The 15,564-nt window shown below is 42.3% G+C and overlaps 2 protein-coding genes across 2 annotated transcripts; both read right to left on the reverse strand.

Annotated features, from left to right (window-relative positions):
* Window positions 1-1,997: 1,997 nt before the first annotated feature.
* Window positions 1,998-9,544, reverse strand: LOC130403496 (KIF-binding protein-like). The gene is made up of 13 exons (XM_056607879.1): window positions 9,074-9,544; window positions 8,272-8,370; window positions 7,881-7,960; window positions 7,653-7,711; window positions 6,991-7,115; window positions 6,471-6,564; window positions 5,459-5,571; window positions 5,011-5,160; window positions 4,551-4,625; window positions 3,539-3,701; window positions 3,002-3,176; window positions 2,650-2,835; window positions 1,998-2,464 (listed from the first exon to the last, which is right to left on the reverse strand). The coding sequence occupies exons 1-13, from the start codon at window positions 9,506-9,508 to the stop codon at window positions 2,326-2,328; spliced, it is 1,893 nt and encodes a 630-aa protein (XP_056463854.1). The 5' UTR covers window positions 9,509-9,544; the 3' UTR covers window positions 1,998-2,325.
* A 195-nt stretch (window positions 9,545-9,739) lies between these two features.
* Window positions 9,740-13,196, reverse strand: LOC130403497 (mitochondrial pyruvate carrier 1). The gene is made up of 5 exons (XM_056607880.1): window positions 13,000-13,196; window positions 12,443-12,446; window positions 12,166-12,262; window positions 11,670-11,802; window positions 9,740-11,361 (listed from the first exon to the last, which is right to left on the reverse strand). Exons 1-5 carry the CDS (start codon window positions 13,068-13,070, stop codon window positions 11,337-11,339), a joined length of 330 nt encoding a protein of 109 aa, XP_056463855.1. The 5' UTR covers window positions 13,071-13,196; the 3' UTR covers window positions 9,740-11,336.
* Window positions 13,197-15,564: the final 2,368 nt, after the last annotated feature.

Here is a 15,564-nt window from a genome sequence, read left to right on the forward strand (position 1 = left end):
TTTGGGCATAAAGTAACGATTTATTCCTGCATTACAGGATGTATGACATTTTTTATTTACTAGAAAAAACTGAGAAAATCATTCATTATTGTTCAAATGAAATATTAATGCTTAAAGGGATACTTCACCCATTCAGAATCGGCGTTCTATAATTATAAAATCACTATTATAATACATAAAAAATGTTTTTTTTTTCCCCTCAGTGTAACCCAGTCAATGGCCCAGCTTTCCTGATCTAATTTTCTCCCGAGATGACGTCAAATGACACGTTTGACTTAAACTCGGGAGAACTTTGCTTGCCTGCTAGAAGGGCCGAGGACTACAAACCACTGGTTCCGCAAATTTGTGAGCCCACCAATAGAGCGGCGAAGTCACGCCCCCTCCGGTGGAGCCCATGGGACCTATGAGATCGAAAAATATGAATGCGTTTCAAGGGAGAGAAAGTAATTATTTTCTGGTCCCAGTCTTTATATGCCCTGGATTACACATATGTTGTTTGTGGATTTAAATGATAATTTTTCATGCAAAGAAAACTAAAACTTTTCGCGAAGAAGTTTGATAATGTTAGGTTTCATGTGAGGCTGCTTTGCTACAGCTCGTCACTTCTCTCGACGTGAATGATATACGTCATCACCCGCACTTGGAACTCATGTCGATCTCTCTGCTCCACTTTACCTCTTATTTCCTAGTGGAGGATAAAAGCATCGAAAGAGGTAAAAAAACATTATAATCGGGGCATGTGGAGAGTTTCAGTTATGCCGATGGGGAGATTGTCGGTCTTGTCCATGCAAGTCGCAGGGAGCGTGGCGTCACATACGAGCAAGTAGTCTCTCTTTCCAGGCCATCAGAGCTAATTACCCAGCACAAGATGGGCAGTACCGTGGCTAATAGGAGACAGTAGATGCTCAAGATGAGCTATTTTGACTAATAGCAAACGCACCCTACACGTTTTTTCATGAATTACACTTCAAATTCATGTTGGTTGTTGTGATTTGTTAACTAACCAAAGTGCTGTTATACTAAAGTAGGACTTCTGTATAAGAGAAACACCTATTTCAACTGGGGAGAAAAGATTGAGTACAAATTCTTGATATGCTGAGCTACTGTAATTAGCTAATGTTTTTATGCTGTACAGTAATATACAAATGATGCGTTTGAAAAAACCAGGGCAGAAGAAACTAGTCAACATATCGCAGGGATATGTTTACACAAAGTTTGCTCGCGCTGCCACTCGCGCGAGGACCATGGGTCCTTCCCCCTACAAACGGAAACAGGCGGGCGGTGCAGCGGGCGCAATGCACTGTGGTAGTTTGAGGATTTCTTATTTTTGAGCCAGACACTTTCTGCCTTTTCACAGGCTAGGATGAACCGATTTCTATTTTTTTTGCACATTTATAATGCATAGAATTATTTACTTCATATAACCTTCATATCTCCACCGGTGAAGTATCCCTTTAAACTTCACAAGATTGAGCTTTGTGCATGGGAAAGACTGCCCCTCCTAAGGTAGCTCCATCACCGACTGTGAGGAACCTCAGTGTGGTATTGGACAATTAACTCTGCCGTACCCCGAACATCACCACAGTGGTCCAATCCTGCTGTACCCCGAACATCATCCACAGGACCAGAACAGACACCTCAGCTCGAGGGCCCTGCCATCGCTAAGAGCATTAAACAAGTCACAACTATTGTTTTGCCACCGCTATAGTGTAACGAGCTCCCCTGCCGAAGTCAGGACTGCAGAGTCGCTCACCTGCTTCCGCAAGAGACTCAAGATCCAAGTTCACCTGGACTCTGCATAGCCTCACTCCACAGCCTCCCCACCCCTCCTCCAGTACTGTATGTTTGTAGGTCCTGGCATCGTGTAATCTTTGCAATTGTAAACGCTTGGCACTTGTTTTATGAACATCCTCACTGTACCAACATACCGTACCGATAGCTTTTCTTCTGACACGATCACCTGCAAAATGTAAACATAAAATTGACACATCCTCACTTGATAAATTATATGATAAACCAATCTATAATTGCTGTTCACTTTATTCACATTTTTATCACATATTTACAAGTAATGAAGGGCATTGTTATTAATTCAAAGGACAGAGCAGTAAACACGTAATTGATATGGGGATCATGCATACACTAGTGATGTGTTCTGGTTGATGGTGAGGTCACTGCAGCCACAAGACACGTTTTTATGAATGATGCATTAGGACTGTTTAAGAATGCCAAAAGACCCTGTACACATCAAGGCAATACATTTGACAATACTGTAGAAGATAAATTAGCCAGTCGCTCTGTCGAAGTTAGTTGCGGTCACATTGATCAGTTATTAGAGATCATCTGTGCTTTAAGGCGGTTGATTTTGATGGGCAGCAGACTGACCATCTCCCGGCTGAGCTCAAGCTCCGTTTCCACGGCAGCGGATGCTTCCGGGTGGGCGTCGCCGTACTGCGCCACGTACCTGAGCAACACAAACACAGGGACATCTCATAGCTTTCATACACCCGGCTGTCAAATTTAGCTTGCTTACTAGTTTAGCTTATTTGGGCATTTTAAGCTATAACTGTGACTGTGTAAAAGTCAAACCTTAAATGCCTGAATGTTTATCAAGTGGATCCAGACACACATTTATTGAGGGGTCCCTACTTGTAGTGGTCCAGAGACTTGTTGAGGTTTTCCAGCTTATCGCTGATCACGGGGCAGATGACCCGACTGTAGAGCCGGGCCACCCTGAAGCGCGCCACCAGCGCGGGCCTCAGGACCTCCTCCTCCAGCACTTCTGGGAGCTTCCCTTCTGGGGAGCGCAGAGACTCCAGGAACATCTCAAAGAACCTGAAGAGGAGAGCGAAACATTGGTTAACATGATCCAGAGTACGGTATTCATGCATGGTTTGGTTTGGTGAGAGAATGTTGGGAAATAACACACACACACACACACACACTCACGCAAACACATACACACGCACTCTCACGCAAACACACACACACACACACATACTTAGCAGAAGCACCACACAGGTGATTTAGCTTCTTAATGGTGTGGCTATCCAGTGTCTCCGAGTCGGACTGGCAGTTGGCCACAGTCAGTTTCAGGTCCATCATCTCGTTGTATATCTCGGCCAGTTCAAACATCAGCTGTCTGCGAATCACCAGGTAGTAGTGGCCATTCAGGTCTGTTGTGAAAGAGGAAATTCAGACCCAGTCATACAAGGAACAGAACCATATAATACCATATTATCGTCCCTAAATGAAGACATTCCCTTAAAATGATCAAATATGAGGTTTGAAACGTCTTGAGGGGAAACAAGATTTAGTGCGATGCACCGCATTTAATGTAATGACCATCAGTTTGACGCTTTAGAATGGTATTCGGAATTCATAAGCCAAACGTGAAAGTTATCGATATTGTGTAAAACACCGAACTATTTTTGGGGCATATTTCCGTTAGGTCAAGCCCTGGATGCTCCACATAGGAGGAGGAGGGAAGAGAAGTGCGGCAAACACTTGTAAACAAGTAACCGTGCTCAGGTGGTACCATTGCAGATGGGCTCCAGCATGTCCACCCGCCGCTTGTGCATCTTGCAGCGCCGCTCCAGGTCGTCCTCAAAGAAAGCGAGAGCCCTGAAGAGGGCGCTGTGGTCCTGCAGGATCTCTATGTGGTCCGTCACAAAACCATCCATCTCAAAGTACTCCTTGGCCTGCAGACACACACACACACAAACACATAGACAGTCTCTTTGAGATGCCGCCCGCCTATGTGATAAGAAACCCTACGGCGACCAATTTCTGTCGAGAAGCCACCTTTTCTGATATTGTAAGCCTGTGCTTTCATTGTTGCTATTGTCTCCCCCGGTTTCATTGTTGTTGAACTTAAATTGGTGGGAACTCCACCGACACAGTGCAGCTACATCCAAATGGAAGGAAGGTAAGCAGCAAAGAGCAACTGGGATGTTGTGTATTTAAGGAATCACGCATCTCAATTCCAGCTTATGTCGTTTGAAAGTCTTTTTTTTTTTTCATGTTCCGAGTTACAGCGATCTTATGCCGGAAACTAAAGACGAGATTGCTGGCCTGAGGATACGGGGCTTCCAAGCGAGTGGTCAGGCAGCAGCACTCCTCTCCATGGGGCCATTGGTATGTTGCGATACACTAATATACGCTAAAGGCTAATTAACAACGGCCGTGCCCTAAACGATACCCAAATTATCACACAAATCAACCATATTCCTCTTACTTTTCACTTCTTTTCTTACTGTTCCTAAATATGAATATGCATCTATTTATGAACATAGTCTAGTAATAGTCGGGAATTGCTTTTAGTCAACTCACAGAATTCTTAGTTGCGGACAGCCCTACGACTCTACGATGTATTGTTTACTTCCAACGTTCGTTTATTATCATGATTCCATCAAAATGGCCAATGTATAAAAAAAAACATTGAGTGAGGCATTTAGTCAGCACGCTTTACTCGTTGCTGCCACAAGAGGTCAAAATATACTGTTCAAAAGATCCATCTGAAAAATGCGTGTGTGTTGTACATTCCTCACCTGTGTGACATATGTCTGTCCCACCAAAAACAAAGCTCTGGCATCAGTAAAGTCCAATGGGGTCAAACTTTGCACCTAAAAATAAATAAAACACACACACACACACACACACACAATAAAATTATTGGTGGGTCAATGAAATAAACGCTTTTTCACTTTATATGGGAAAGTGCAAATTTAATGACATAATTGTTGGCAACATTTTCACCCATGAGGTTAAAGATGACTACTATGAGCAAGGAAATCTGTAGAAAAGTAGTGCAAAGTGTTAGCCAAAAATAGAAGTACCACTACTACTACTACCAGTAAAAACCTTACAGCGATTCATTAAGAAGCTGAAAGGTACTGCCCCTTTAAGACCTGTACCAGAATTCAGTGACCACTTTGTATAAATGTATAAGATGCGAATGGTCAATACAGCTTCTTAAACGATTCCATAACAACCATAAGGGACACAGACCTTCTCTTCCAGACTGGCGATGGAGTCAAACGTGTCTTCAGATCCAAAGAGCAGGGCACTCTTCCTGCTCTTCTCCTCCTCCTCCACCTCCGCTCTTCTCGCTGCCTTCAACTCCTCCTGACGATCCCCATCCAGTTCACCAATGTTGTCCTGTCGCACACACAGATAAAGAGAGGAAAACACACAGCCACACACATATACAAACACCGCCCCACACACACACATAAAGAGAGAAAACCACACACACACACACACACACACACACACACACACACACACACACACACACACACACACACACACACACACACACACACACACACACACACACACACACACACACACACACACACACACACACACACACACACACACACACACACACACACAACTGTAAAATGTGCCAGAGAGTGGAAGAGGCTAGTGATGACCGAGGGGGGCCCAGTACCTCCAGGGCTTTCTTGGCATCCAGCAGCAGGTTGAGGCAGTATTTGATCCAGCAGCGGGCGATGTCGGCCCTCTTCTGCCTCAGCTGGTCCCTGCGCTCCTGCTCCCGCTCACCTGCCACACAGCCAGGGACACAGCGGGTCAGTGGTCCCCCTACACGCCACCATCATGGACGGCTATTCTGCCCATTTTCGTGCAGCATTCACATGAGGTCATCGGCGGCAGGTCTCCCACGTCAAAATAGACAAGATCCAAATAGCATCCCGACGACGTTGTTGAAAAATAAATATTAGATTCTTTAGATAATGCACATTAGGAATGCATGATACTCATTTGAGATTTGTATCAATAGTTCCATAAAAAAGGATAACAATTACTATCACAAAGATTGGAAAATTGCAGAAGTTGCAAGACAACTCCTGCAAATAAATAAGGCCTACCAAATGGAGACTTTAGAACCGCTCCTCTCTCCCACCCAAAAGGGTACTGGTTTTGATCCCCACTTTCAACAGTCCACCTTAAGGCAACCTTCAGCAAGATTCCCAAAACCAACTATCTCCTTGATAGCATGCACATCAAATCCCTGTAGCAGTAATCTCTGATCCAGCAGCCCTACTACGTTGTAGCAGAACTTCTAGGGGGAGTGACGGCACGGAGACTGGGCTGGAAACCAGTAACTGAAAGGGCAGAGTGACGCCTCATTTAACCATTCGTGCGGCAGGCTGACATCACAAGGGGATTTTAATAAGTGTATTTCAACACTGGCCAGTCTACACTGTGCTGATCTGAAGCCTTTACAGATCCTCTGGATGTTTAAATACTGCTAGCCGAGTGTGTGATTGCCAGTTATGCGCTTACAGACCTCCGCCTTGAGCTATATGTTTGCAAAATAAAAAAAAAATAATATAAAGTAAAATTCCGGGTCCGGGCTTGTCTGCCATCCAACTTCAGGTTATCCATCTGAAGTCTGACCTGTGTGACTACTAGTGAGTCGAGTGAATGAGTAGACTCACTCTCCTCCGCTGCCGCCTCGGAGGGAACCTCTCCTGCTAGGCCTGAGATGACGGTCGCTGCAGAGAGACAGTGTCGGCCTTCCATGTAGAGGCCCTACACACACACACACACACACACACACACACACACACACACACACACACACACACACACACACACACACACACACACACACACACACACACACACACACACACACACACACACACACACACACACACGTAAGATCATGGCGTAATGCAGGAGCGTCGCTAGCAATTTAAAACATTCGGGGCTGTAGCCCAGACGTTAGAGTCCTTTTATAACGGGGGTTCGTGAGAATTGTGCATTTCTTCACTGGCTACAATGCTGCCTCTGTGGCTGCTGGTAATGCAACCACAAAGAAGTATACTCTCTGAGGCTATTTTTATCATTATTATGTTTTTTTATTTATTGAACGGCACAGCAATCCCAAGAGATCCGAGGCTATAGCCTTGAATGCCCAGGTCTCACAACGCGCCTGGCGTAATGGCAGCTCACCTTGTTAATGTAGTACTGTGAAAGCGTAGCGGCGTTGAGAGCCCATTCCATGGGATTGAACTGGTTCAGTTGGAGCTGTCTCTGTAAGGTGCTATGACAGTATGTGGCAGAAAGCTCCGTTTCACCTGCCAGACCAATGAAGACGTCCATATCAATCAATATCTAATGAGTAAGTACAGTACTAGTATGAACACTATTAGTACATACTGTGGGTCATTATCACACCACACAGGCTATCGCCAAATCATTTAAAATGGCTCGTATTGCAGGAAATTAGGGTTAAATAAGACAGAGGCTTTTAAGATAATTTCTAAAATCGAATGACCTCGAGGGACAGGTGGCAGAGAGCAGTTTAATAACCGATCTATCTATATGTATATGAGGCTTCAAATTATTATAGCAGTCAGTACTACGGAAGAATAGCATACATATTTCAAACATTAACGAAATCACATTTCTCAGCTGATTAATATGCTCTGTTTTACCAACTACCAGTCAAATGCCCATTGAAGTATGGCAACAGAATCAATTGATTCAGTACAATACATACAATTTCTAAAAAGGGATGAAGAAGACTGATGACTAACGACTTCCCCTAATAGTTCATGATTGACTGATTGCCACATGATCTGTAATACTAACGGCCAACAGAGACGACTCACCGAGGTACTGGTAGACCTGGGCCAGGTAGTACTTAGTATGGGTGTAGGCCAACTCAAACCTAGAGAGACCCAGGGTAGGGGAGAACAGGCAAGAGAGCCAAGAAAGACAGAGCGGGGCAAAGAGGTTAAAAACTAGGGAGTGGAGAAGACAAAGAAAAAATTAGACTATTCACTTTAACTGAAAATAAATGATAGTGTGTATAGAGGATGTCAGTGCGTTTCCAATACCGCTTGGTCCTCTCTTGGTGCGTCAGTTGGTTCTCTTCTGTGCTGAAGTACTCCGTCATGTCTGTCGGAGGACTCCCTTCCTGAACAAATACAAACAAGCAGTGCAGATAATGAGTTCAGCTACAATTAATAAGACAACTTGGATACAAGGCTACTGCAACTCTAGGTTTATTTGTTGATCTTCGCCGGGTCATACCTAACTATGTTTAACATTACCAAGGTATGTAACATTAGCTGCCATCCAAAAATTATGCGAGTAAGGACTCACTGTTCCATTTTCTTTCTTATGTTGATATTCGTGCCTTTGAATATTTAACTGTCTGTAAAAGTCCAGGACTACCTCCATGGCACTCTTTTACAATGTGCAAACAATTTTTAATGAATGCCTTACCTTCTTCATGTAACGTAGATAGGTACCTTCTGCAGTTTCCAGAAAGGCTTTTGCTGTTTCCGTCTCGTCTCGTCCTGACCAGAGGATGCCCAGTTGGTTCTGTCAATCAACACCAAACCAAGCAGCTGAATAATGATTTGGGAGCAGAATGATGTGCTCTATGGATGGGTAACGGGGAAGGGTGGTTATGGGGTTTATAAACCTCCTGCTGAAATAACGGGCTTCACTTCAAGATAAAGCTCGAGCTTTTTTTATATTTCCCCAGATCTAGCACATAAACACCCATCCGAAATGCACTGCAATTTTCATGTCACTTATTCCACATATATACAATTTGAATTCAAGTCTAAAATCATGTTTTGTCCCATTGGTCTACAAATGGATGCAACGGAATCGACATTAGAAGATATAGTAGACTTCACTTCAACCGATCTATTTATATTTATTCAAGCTGTTTACGGGACGAATACGTATAGGGTAACCTATTCCAATCAAAAAAATATTTCACCGAAGATTCGTGTTCTTTTATCACTCATGTTATTGTACAGTAGTGGTCTACCGTCATCTATAATGTATCCTTCAGATTTTTTTTATAAACTGATGTAGATTATGAATCCTTGTATATTCGTTATCCTATACGAAATAATAACGGTTTGCATTTATGCGTAACATGAAAATGTTATGTCGCTGATTGGCGCAAGTAGTGGATTTAAAAAACGTTAAAAAAAAAAAGTATTAATACCTAGATATTATTGTAAAAGTAGGGCCTAGGTTCCATGCAAATAGAGAGGGCGATCATTACCTTGACATGGATGACGAGAGACACATTCATGGACGAGGTACTCCATTTATCTATTAGTTTCATGCAATTCATCAAATGCTCCTGTCCGGCAGACAGCTCTTCCGTCTCGATGTGGTTGACACCCAGGAAATACTCCACAGCTGCCAGCTTTGCGGCCCGCCACCCGGCCGGTGAGTCTCCGTAAAAACATTGGCCATCCTTCTCTCCATCTACAACCTGCTCCTCGCCCCTCTCTCCGCTGGTCTCACTGTCAGCCTCGGTGGCCTCGAAATTCTTCAGTGCACTGTATATCTCTCTGAGGATCTCCCGTGCTTTGTACTTGGATCGAAATGGGTCGTTCTCTGGGTCTTTGCGAGATTCTACCTCAGTCAAGTTTAGGGCGGTGGTAAATTGTTCACAGATAGCTCGCCAATCTGAACTGTTCACGGACGCCATGTTTCCAACTGGATCTGCGCATGTTTGTTGTGTTGAACGTTTTGAGGGCGTTCGAGAATGCGCGCGCATCATGGAGGCAATAAAGCGTTTTGGTGCCATAAACTACTGTGGTCCCATTAGCGAATATATCGATGTAACGACAATGTACTGCATTATGTCGGATTTAGCATGATGATTTAATGATAAGTTGATATTACAAATTATTCATTAATCATTTGGATATTATTGTCACATAGCTAATGTTTGTGTGTTTTTTCATTCTAATTCGACTGACACAAACACTTTTATTTGACTGCCTAAATTAACGACAGAATTTGCCCTCTTGTAATTCTAAAAAAGGTGAGAAAGCTTGCTTTAGTTAACTAAGAAAATATAACGTTATGGTTTATGAACTTGGCTTAATTGCAGCAATATTGAACCTGCATGCACTAAAATGATTTGAATAATCCTAAAATCAAAGGGAGGGAATATGTGGCAAGATTTGGCATCTGGTTTCAAATACACAGGAAGCCTCCTTCTTACAGTATAACACAATACTGTGTGTCTAAAATATAATGGGATATAATGTTCTGTCCCTTCTGTATTGCTTTCAGATGTGTATTCTCCTTTAGACCAACTTTTCTAATTCAATATTTTCCCTGCAGGGTCAACATAAGCAGGATTAAATAGGATGTCCTATTCATTGAGGAAAATGGCATGTTGTGTCTACACAAGCAACCATTTATTAACCTATTATTAACCTGTTTCCTGGCCGGAGGTTTATTTAAGAGGCTTTGCACTAACATCACATGCATGTTTTGAGTGCCTGCAAAACTTGGATCAAGGTCATTCTGTTTAGTCATTGCTAGTAAATGAGAATAGCTCAAGACAAGGTCAGGGAAACTGCAGGCCTTGTTTTGTCCCTCTCTGCCTCAACCCTGATTAGGTCATGACACAGAGGTTTTACCGTCTACCAAAGCAAATACGAATAATGCTCTCTACTCTTTAAGCGGAGTGAAGGCAAACATTTCACCACTTTCAACATACTGAAAGTTCAACATACTTCAGGGCAGTATTTTGATTTAACAAATGCAAATTACCATTGATATAAGTACCAGTGTATTTAGGTACACAGAGACCATATACATACACATTTGACAGTGGAATAATCTGAGTAATTTATTACCCTTGTAGAATAATTCACCAAAAAGCATACAAAGTCAACACTTCTCCAGTCGAGTTTCAAAACACAATTTGGTCATATAATAATCAGTAGTCTCAGAAGAAAATCTGAATTTAATTGTAGCAGACCGTACAATGTAGTACATCATACAAAGTGCACCTTAGAGGGTAAAATTAATATGCGTCTTGTTTTTAATTCATATCCTTCATTAGGTTTCATGATAAAATATTAATTCTGGAACTTTCATTACATAAATTAAAAGATTAAAATTTAATTTAAATCATCAACCACTATTTGTTTGAAGATGGTTTAAGAGCGAACATTGTAACATTTTTACATAGCTAACAAAGTATAGGCTACATTTGTGATGATTTACATTCTCCCCAATTACGATGATGCGTGGCTTAAGTTGTAAAAATAAACTACATACAGTTGATAACTCTGAGAACCGTCTGCGTTAATATCCCTGTGAAGTACATCCTACGATCCAAACTACAACTAAATGCTGAAAATGAACCATTAGGGTTCGGTGCTAGCAGCAAAGAATACTCTCAGGGGCTCTACGTTTTGTACTGTGGTGGTCAAGGTAGATCCTTAATCAGCAGGCCCCCTCCACTGAAACTCGCTCTCCAGGCAGGAAGCTGACGTGAAGGCTTCATGCTGCCATTAAGACGCCCTCTTCTTCTCCATGCTGAAATAAATACATTTGGGTTAGTTACCTTACTTTCAAATCCTTCCAGAAGAGAATTAAAAGAACAGAAAACCGCCAGTGTGTGCTATATTATATGATCCTCATATGCTATGTACACTTTCATACCCACTTTTTTAATCTTTGGATTAATTACACTAAATATATAAAGTGCAGTATCACATGTATGCTACAGTAGTACAAAGGCAGCTAGGACAACAGCCAAGGGAATTACTAATTGCTGCATCTGTTAGCAAGAAGAACATGTATGCATACAATTCTGAAAGTAACTAAAAAATAATAAGACTTACTTATATTTGATGAGTCGACCACCCTGAATGAGCTGAGCCGATTCATTGGTCAAATGGCAAGCAAAAAGCAACCAATTGCGAGGCTGCACCTTATAGGCGAATCGCATGAAGAGCAGCGAGTAGCAGGTCAACGCTAAAAGAGAGGGAGAAATAATTACGGTCCATCAAGGTTATCTTATGTGTCAATTGTTTACACAAAATATGAAAAGTGAATACACTACAAATCATATGTCATGAACCGTGGGAGCTAGTATACAAGTAAATGTTAATGTGCAATTATGTTAAGGTAGGCCCCGAACTACAAGGCTTTTTGCACAGTATACTTTATGGATTTTGGTCACACTCGGTACAGAACTTTCAGTCAAGTGTACCCTGATTAGCTTCTGCATTTGCCAATGAACGAATAATATAAAAATGCATTTACCATACACATTCCAAAGTATTCTTGCTTTATTTTTTTCATATTTCTATGTTTGGGTGAGTGCATGCGTCTCACCAAAGGTCATTCTGCCACTTATAATCTCTGGGCTCTTCTTCATATCAGAGATGGCCGCAATTGGAAGACCCCAGTTTGCAATTGGACCCCAGAAATGCTGTCACACACAGACAAACAGAATTTTTATTAACTTTGATTTACAAAAATATATAAATTAAGTCAATGAAACCTAGTACTACTGATATGGGATACTTAAAACACAGTAACACGTTAATTAACAGCATTTAATGAATTGTTAACTTTGTAACATAAGGCTGAAGATAAGTTAGTTACTTACGGTGCTGGTGATAGGAGTTAACATATAAAAGAGATACAGAAGGACAAGAGAAATACATCAGTTGGGACATTGACAATCAAAAGTGTACATTTACAGCAGACCATTGATTTTGCATTGTTTTGACTGTTACTAAGGAAAACATCATTAGGAATGATAAGAATAATTATTATCCTAATCTTCAAATGAACATACCAAGTAAACCTATGTTACCGCATGGCACTTAACTTGTAGGTCGAGCGTTTAGAGAATGCAGGTTAAAGCTCTAAATAAATCCGAATCTCACTTTTGTTGTCACCATTCACCAATGCAGTAATCTAATTTCCAACAATAGAACCATGATTAGGATGCTATGCTGTTATGTTTATACGTCCATAAGTCCTCATGTAGAATCACAGAAAGATTTTAACTAAAAGTAACCATTTTAGTTACTAAGTTGTATAGTGGAGGCCGGCTAGCTTGATTTAATTCGTAATGTACATTATCTCAATACTGTCAGTGTACAGAGCTAGTACCCACAGATAGCACACCAGCTAGTTAGCATTTCCATCAACATTTACCTCATCAAGTAATCTCTGAAATCCTTGCTTCTCACATGGTCGATGGCTTTTCGTGCAATTACTCCTGCCATGATTAAGTTGGTCGATTGCCTAAATGAAACCTGATTTATGGTTTGAGAGAGATTCGTGCAAACCGGTTTAGAGGACAACTGGTCAAATTGTCACCCTGCCGTCGGCCTTTTACGACACTGTCGCAACACCAACGTGAAAACAAAAGCTCTCATTGGTGGCTTTTGGGGGAGTCGTGGTTGCCATGGATTTCAACACCTGCCCTCTGCTCGCTGTCCTCTAAAGCAAAGATGAACTGGTGAATAAAATTCGACCTGTAATATTAAACAAGGAACTACGACAAAAAGTACAAAAACAATTATACTGGCTCGCTCGATTATCTGCGACGCCTGTGATGGTGTCTATGTTAAAGTTTACCAAATACATTTTCTAAAAGCCTGTGTAACGTTATTTACATCCCTGCTACCGTATTGCATCTGCAGAGCTATACGAATAAATACATGTGAAGCAAACCAATGGATGGAACGATTAGTGTGCGTTTTCTCCATCTGTGGTCTCATGTGAGCTCTCTGGGTCACATGAGACACATGAGTGTCTGGGTAAAAACAGCGGGCGCGGGGATCAACGTGACACAAGGCAGTTTCACTTAGAGAGATTTAAAGTTGATTGGGATACATAAAGCATAGTCCTATACTGTTTATTCAGAGAAGACTGCCTGGGTGTGAGTCTAAACAGTTAATCGTTAGAACGGCCACACAGAGTCTTGGGCTAACAAATAAGAGTGAAGCAAACTAGAAAGGTAAACGGAATAATACGCGTGTGACGTTCGAGGTTTCATCTCGAGCTACTGTTCCGCGATATGGGTTCACAGTTGGCACATCATTTACCCAGTTCCAAAATCACTTTAATGGCTATTTAATTAATCACATTCATTCTCAGTCATCATGCCTTGTGATATCACTTTAATCTATCAACCACTTCAAGTATTATTATTACTATTATTAATATAGTTAAGACATTCTCTTTTTGCCAGGGATGACTATAAAATCTTTGCCTAATTATTTATTTTTTACAATGAGCTCGAGAGATATTTATGAGCGTCACACTCACACACATGTCTCACTGAAATTACATTAAATCTCAAATTATTTGATGATGTATCAGCACACGAAGCAATCATCACATTTTGGGTTGGGTAGACAAACTCATTTTCTTTCATCATAATTTCTTTCACCACTAGGTGTCACTAGCGTACTCAATTGAATCTTTGAGGTCGAACCACTTTGTTGGTAGATTGGGTAGCCCCGCCTATTCTGCCGGTGATTGGAGTTCGCCCTGCAGAAGGGTCTGGAGAAGAGCAATACATTTCTTTCTAGTTTCGATAATTTTTTACGGGAGCTAATCAGGGCCCCAGCTGTGCTCAGCGGCCAAGCCTGGTATTGCAGGTATTTTAGCGGGCTGTTGACGGGTCCCTCGATTCATGGAGTCCTAGAAGTATATCCCCGTTCACTCAGTAAATGTACAGGAAGATGTTATCGCATGCTGGGCATTGCTGCCTGTCGCACCTCCTCCGGTGCCCATGGGTCAGTTCAGGTCATCAGCCAGAAACCACCATTCACCAACATTTCGCTCCTTTAATTCTGGAACGTCTCCTGGTGGCGGAGCAGTGACAGGGACGTCTCCCTGTCACCCCCTGCAGCTGATAGTTGTTCTCCCCTGCTGCTGTTGTCTGGGGTTAGGTGTTCTTTCCCCAACACCTATCCTTTGTTGTCCTCTTTGTCTTTAGCCTCTCTCCGGTCACTCCTGCATCCCTGAAGAGGACTCAGGCGCGTCGTTAGCAATTGAAAACGTCTGGGGCTTTAGCCCAGAGGTGGGGGGGGGGGGGGGGGGGGGACCGTCCTGCGTGCTACGGTGACGGTTTCGGTGCGCCCTACAGTTGCTCCCGCGCCCCCTCCCTTCCCTTCTTTTTTTCGTATTTCTTAATTTCTTAATTAATTAATTAATTAATTACTTAAGGGCACCACCAGAGGGCACCCCCACATTGGTCGCCTATGCCGAGCGCCGGTGTGGGTGTCAGATTAGCTTTTCATTTATATTCATTCAAAATATTAACATACTATTTTAAAACTAAAGAGGCTGGTGTTTTGTTTAATATAATTTGTTTGTATTGTTCATGAGGCCGTAGCACAGTTAACAGACGAGCTGAGCTGGTGACGTCATTGAGTCCGCTGCTGTTCCAATTGCAGGTGCGTACTCCCGTCCTCGTTAGTGTTTATTTGAAGTCCGGACTCGCCAAGTACGAACTTCCAAGTCCGCGAGTCCGTAGTTCTCGTACTTGGAATTGAGAAACGTGACACCTATGGGCATAGACATCTTATAGGGGTGCCAGTCGGCTGCCAGATCGACTCGGGGTACTAGATGCGCAATAATGACGCACTTCCTGTAAACGCTGTCTTTTAAATGCGCATGCGCATTTCATTCATTCCCATGTTATTCCCATTCCCAAGTATTAACGACCTCCTTTTGTTTTCTAATTAATGAATAATAATCTAATGT

This window comes from Gadus chalcogrammus, chromosome 14 (assembly GCF_026213295.1).
Source record: "Gadus chalcogrammus isolate NIFS_2021 chromosome 14, NIFS_Gcha_1.0, whole genome shotgun sequence".
NCBI lineage: Eukaryota > Metazoa > Chordata > Actinopteri > Gadiformes > Gadidae > Gadus > Gadus chalcogrammus.